At 47.5% G+C, this 6,000-nt stretch overlaps 1 protein-coding gene across 1 annotated transcript in view; it reads left to right on the top strand.

Annotated features, from left to right (window-relative positions):
- Positions 1-1,906: 1,906 nt before the first annotated feature.
- Positions 1,907-6,000, top strand: part of pcdh19 (protocadherin 19) — a gene marked incomplete at its 5' end in the record, with an annotated part of 81,866 nt that continues 77,772 nt past the window's right edge. Inside the window, one exon of the mRNA XM_080746173.1 lies at positions 1,907-4,053. Within this exon, the coding sequence (XP_080602299.1) occupies positions 1,907-4,053 (2,147 nt within the window). The remainder of the gene's footprint in view (positions 4,054-6,000) is intronic.

The raw sequence follows: 6,000 nt of genomic DNA, 5'->3' as shown, positions 1-6,000 counted from the left end.
ATAATATAGCGTATAGTCATAATTACTTGCACCTGCAGCTGATTCCAGCCGACAGTACAGCCAATGCGGGAGCAGCGTTCTTGGTGACGCCACCACCAAAACGTGGACCTGATATAAATAACAATGCACTAGACCTCAACAGAGTGCCAACTTGCCCACCCACATACAGACAGCACCGAACAGCACTGATCGCAGTAGCCTACTTGCGCGCTCTGCTGGCGCACATGAAGGCCATATATTGCCACGCCCACGAGTTCACGAGACGCAAGTTGGCAGTGGCACCTAGAGTGCAGTCTAGTTGCAAATATTGATCAGCATTCAGCAGACTTTAAAACGTCGTCCAATCGAAGGAAACTGGCAAACCGCAACGCGAAAAGCAGTTTGGGGTAAACCTTTTAAACCGTTGTATGAGCTCTTCCCCCCCTCGGCGGACATCTGGCCTTAATACTTTGCTACGCGTTAAATATTGCACATTATAATCGCCCATTCAGTGGTCCGTCTGCACACAGGCACAGGTAGTTGGCCGGCTTTTCATGCTCTGTAGTCTGCGCTCCAGCCCCGCCCACCAGCAAACCCAGCCCTCCTGTGTACGCTCCGATTGGCTGCGGGGATTGCGGGTCCTGAGACTGAGCGCTCCGGCGCTGAGCCGTGCGTTCAGTGCGTTTCAGCAGCCAGTGTGCACCGTGACGCCAGTGGACGGAGCGCGTATCGGACCCAGCTATACAGCTTTGGAGCAACTGGCAGCGAGCAGAGCCTCAACCACCACACTGGATATTCTGTGATTTTAGTTGTTTTTTTGTTGTTGCTGCAATTCAGACACATGCCTCTTCTTTTGACAGCTATTATTGCCTCTTTCTTGCCCCGTTTCCTCCCACCGTCTGCTGGCTGCTTTTTCTGTGGATTCTTACATGGACTAACTAACTAAAAACGGGATATTTATGCGTTGCCTTTTTTCCCCTCTCTCCTCCAAAGTGTTGAAATCTGAGGAAATTAATAAGCAGGACTTGTGGAGAGCTGTATAGGGGGAGACAGGAGGTTACATCTGCGTGCCTGGAATTAAAAATAAAGGTAACCGTGCCCTGGACTTCAGTGTTGCAATGAGACATTCCTGCAATGGCATCGTTTGTTTTATAGCCTGAGATAACCGGACTAATCTGTTGAATCATTTTTTTGCGACTGCAAGATCCATTATAGCCTTTTTTTTCCCTTCTTTTTTTTCATGAGATGTGCGGTTTGATCGCCTTTGATCGCCCGAGGAAGAAAATCTACAACTTGTAATAGGACGAATAACGTTTCGTTTCGTTTCTTTTTTTTCTCCCAATATAAAATGCGGCTTAAATATTGTCTGGCATCGACACATTGGAGGACATTTAACAGATACTTTTGAGCCCCGTTATTTCATTTACAAGGAACATATTTTTTGGTGGATCTGTTTATTGGATTTTTTTATTTATTTTTACCTGCAATTTCTTACCTTCGTTTTTGGCCCACTTGAAAATGGACAGTTTATCATTTGAGTCGTGCGCAACATCAGTTTTCTGTCTGATGAGCGCAGCGCCGATTTCCATGTCTAAATCACTGCTCTGAGAGCATTCAGTATGTTTTCACATATCTGTCCTCTCTCCAACATTCCGCACGCTGCAGCAGACCAGATGATGTGCTTTGCCCGAGAAGAAGACTACAATAAAGGACTTATTTAGAATTGCACACGCCATGCTATCATTTGCGTAAAAGAACCAGCCATTCGTCATTAAAACATTTTCCCCCGAGCAGCAGTTCCATGAGATGAATAACTGGGAACATTTTGCCTGTTATCTCTGACATGCATTTGTGTGCGTAATCGTCCAGGATTTTGTATTTATTTATTATTATTTTTTTAAGGCTAAAGGAAGACTCAACAGGTATAATGCAATCCAAGGAGATGGAATTAATACAATTGATTTTTGTGGCACTTATACTTTGGGTCGGGGCTGATGCTGTTATCAACCTGAAATACGGAATAAACGAGGAGATGAAGCCCGGCTCCGTGATTGGAAACGTGACAAAGGACGCACAGAAGCAGGGATTTCAGATTGCACCGCAGCCGCCGTACTTGCGGGTTATTTCCAATTCTGAGCCACGGTGGGTGGAACTCAGTCCAGCCGGAATCCTTACGACCCAAATGAAAATCGACCGGGACGTGGTCTGTCGACAGAACCCAAAGTGCATTATTTCCCTGGAAGTGATGTCAAACTCTATGGAGATCTGTGTCATTAAAGTTGAAATCGAGGATTTGAATGACAACGCACCCAGATTCCCCACGAGTCACATTGACATTGAAATCTCAGAGAATGCCTCCCCTGGAACCAGATTTCCCCTAGAGGGGGCAAGCGATCCTGATTCAGGGATCTTTGGAGTGCAGTCTTATTCCATCACCCCAAATGAGCTGTTCGGACTAGAAATAAAGACGAGAGGGGATGGGTCCAAAATTGCTGAGCTTGTGGTTCAAAAATCACTGGACAGAGAGACCCAGTCCCATTACTCGTATGAAATAAGCGCAGAAGATGGTGGAGACCCGCCAAAGATAGGCGCGGTCCAGTTGAACATCAAAGTAATGGATTCGAACGATAACAATCCTGTGTTCGATGAACCAGTGTATACTGTGAATGTGATGGAGAACTCGCCCATTAACACACTAGTCGTAGACTTGAACGCCACAGACCCAGACGAGGGCACAAATGGAGAGATTGTGTACTCATTTAACAGCTACGTCACAGAAAAAACAAGGGACGCGTTCAAAATTGACCCCAGAACTGGCATCATCACCGTCAACGGTGTGTTGGATTATGAGACGACGCAGATATACGAGATTGACGTGCAGGCTAAAGATTTAGGTCCCAACTCCATCCCCGCTCACTGCAAAGTAACAGTGAACGTGATGGATGCGAACGATAACCCGCCCGTCATCATGCTGCTCTCACTGAACACGGAGATGGTGGAGGTGACAGAGAACGCTCAGCGCGGGTATGTCATTGCACTGGTGAGAGTCTCTGATAAGGACTCTGGGTCCAATGGCAAAGTGCAGTGCCGCCTTCAGGGCAACGTGCCTTTCAGGCTGCAAGAGTACGAGAGCTTCTCTACCATCCTGGTTGACGGCAGGCTGGACAGGGAACAGAGGGACACGTACAACCTGACCATACAGGCCGAGGACAGCGGCACGCCTCCCCTGCGCGCCACCAAGTCGCTGGTGGTCAAAGTCACGGACGAGAACGACAATCCTCCCCACTTCCTGAAGCCCCACTACCAGGAGATGGTCATGGAGAACAACCTGCCCGGGTCGTGTCTGCTGGCCGTGTCCGCAGAGGACCCGGACCTGGGCATGAACGGCACCGTGTCGTACTCCATAGTGCCCAGTGAGATCAAGCACATGGACGTCAACACGTACGTCAGCATCAACCCTTCGGGCCGCATTTACTCCATGAGGTCGTTCGACCACGAGTACACCCGGACGTTCGATTTCAAGGTCCTGGCGCGGGACAACGGGAACCCCTCGCTGTCGAGCAACGCCACGGTGCGGATCGTCGTGCTGGACGTGAACGACAACACGCCCGTCATGACGAACCCGCCGCTGGTCAACGGCACGGCGGAGGTGTCCATCCCCAGGAACGCCGGGGTGGGCTACATGGTGTCCCAGGTCAAGGCCGATGACTACGACGAGGGGGAGAACGGGCGGCTGACTTACACCATCTCCGAGGGGGACAGGACCTTCTTCGAGATCGACCAGGTGAACGGAGAGGTGCGCTCCACCCGGATGTTCGGTGAGAGCGCCAAGTCCACCTACGAGATCACGGTGGTGGCCCGCGACCACGGGAAGCCCTCCCTGTCGGCCTCGGCGTACATCGTGGTCTACCTGTCCCCGGACCTGAACGCACAGGAGTCCATTGGGCCCGTCAACCTGTCGCTCATCTTCATCATCGCCCTGGGCTCCATCGCGGCGATCCTGTTCGTCACCATGATCTTTGTTGCCGTGAAGTGCAAAAGGGACAACAAGGAGATCCGAACGTACAACTGCAGGTACTGGCGACGTCTCGTAGCGTAATTGATGTTTTCATGTTGTCTTAATTGGCGCCGACATCACTTCAACTGTTCAGTGTTCAGACAGTGTTGTTGTTGTGTAAGTGTGTGTGTGTGTGTGTGTGTGTGTGTGTGTGTGTGTGTGTGTGTGTGTGTGTGTGTGTGTGTGTGTGTGTGTGTGTGTGCAGTGTGTGTCTGTGTGCATGTGTATTTGTGTGCAACATAGAGGAAGAGAGAGAGGATCCAGATTAAGTGTGAGTTCCTGGCTGGTTGTGAACGCACTGTTAAATGTCATACTGCCTGTGGAGGCCTGGGTGCGAGGCTGATGATGAGGACTGCAGGTTTTCACAAATGAAATGCAGCAGATAATAACATGACTTTGGATTAGGCACTCTCTGTAGACCCCCCCCCCCCCCCCCCACCCACCCACTATCCATGTTATGTGAATTTGATTGATTGATTTAATCTTTTGATTGTAACCAATTGGGTCATAAATATGACTGTCCAACTGTCATGCTCAATTTGTGGGTGTGTTACCAGGCAATTAACCTCCTATAGCCATCCCACCATTCCTTCAGATTTATTATTTGAGTGTCCAACATGGCTGATTGAGAGCTTGCAGCTTTTATCTAGTCTGATTATTCACATTTACCTCATTATTTTTTGCTAATATAGTACAGATAAATAGTTACTCCTCTAGTCAACCTATAGAGACTTGAACATTGCCATGGTCATTGCACCTTTGACTTAACTAAGTAAGTTTTCAGTATAACATTATTTTCTGGATCTGGCATATTGAAAACTCTGTTTTGTTCATCAATCTGCACATCAGCTAGCTGGCTTTGATTTCCCCATGCTACATTACCACTATAAATTTACATATAGATTGGATTTGTGAATTTAACCTGAAGCCATAATCATATTTTGCTCTAAACCTAATTTTGTTGACATGAAGTTGAACCAGCCATTTCAAAAGACAGGAACCTCCCCTAGGCTTACAGAAAGAGTAAAAATGGGCAATATAGGAATTATAGGGCATATTTATCATTATTGATTAGAAATCAAATGTGGTGTACTTCCATTCGCGTGTCATGGTCGGCTAGAGATGAGCACCCCTGTTCTATGTTTTCAAGGTTTTCCCCTACAGCTCTGGCTGAGATGAACAGTACGTTATCATTCCGAATGCTCCCGGGAATGAGCTGTCATGTCATCATGCAATATAACTAACACTGCTTCATAAAGAGACATTACCTTTAGCTTGTTGCTACAAGCAACATGTCATTGTTCTGCTAAACACCTTCAAAAGCACTGTGGGTCTACTAGGGGGAAAATAAGTAATACGTATTCCTTGGTATCGTTACAGTATAATGGGATCTACAATGCCATAATCGTAATGTAGCTTTAATGCTTTTTCAATACAAAACCCGTTTCATTCATTCAACAGCACTCGCTGCTGCTGCAACATAACAGACTCGGTCTCAGTGATATATGGTAGCACGATGGAAATAAATAAATAAACAATGTGGAAAACAATGAATGTAAGAACGCACATGCAGCCACCCACGATAGTTCACCCTCTTAGCAGGAGCTTCTCTCCCTGCTGGGTGCTTTAATCAGCGCCGCATGTTCAGGTAGCCACCTCCAAACTGTGGAGCTCTTATTTGCAATTTATTGCCCGTCTTCTGTCAGTCTGTCTGACACAAAATACCTTTCTCTCCCTCCTCCGATTTTCGATTTGAGCCTGGGAGTGGAGAGAGCAATGACAACAAAAAAAGAAAAAGAAAAAAAAGATAGACTACCGGCAGACCTCCCATTACCCTCTGCAAAATCACTGGAGAAACCGTTTTCAGAATCACTGTAAAAAAGGAAACAGGAATAAGCAAGGGGGTGGGGGGTGGGGGTGGGGGGGAGAGATAGACAAACTAGAGCATCGTTTCTGAGCCAGGG

The sequence above is a fragment of the Nannobrachium achirus genome (assembly GCF_963921795.1).
Source record: "Nannobrachium achirus genome assembly, chromosome: 17".
Taxonomy (NCBI): Eukaryota; Metazoa; Chordata; class Actinopteri; order Myctophiformes; family Myctophidae; genus Nannobrachium; species Nannobrachium achirus.
The sequence above is the reverse complement of the archived record's forward strand: the minus strand, read 5'-3'. Positions and strand labels throughout refer to the sequence as shown.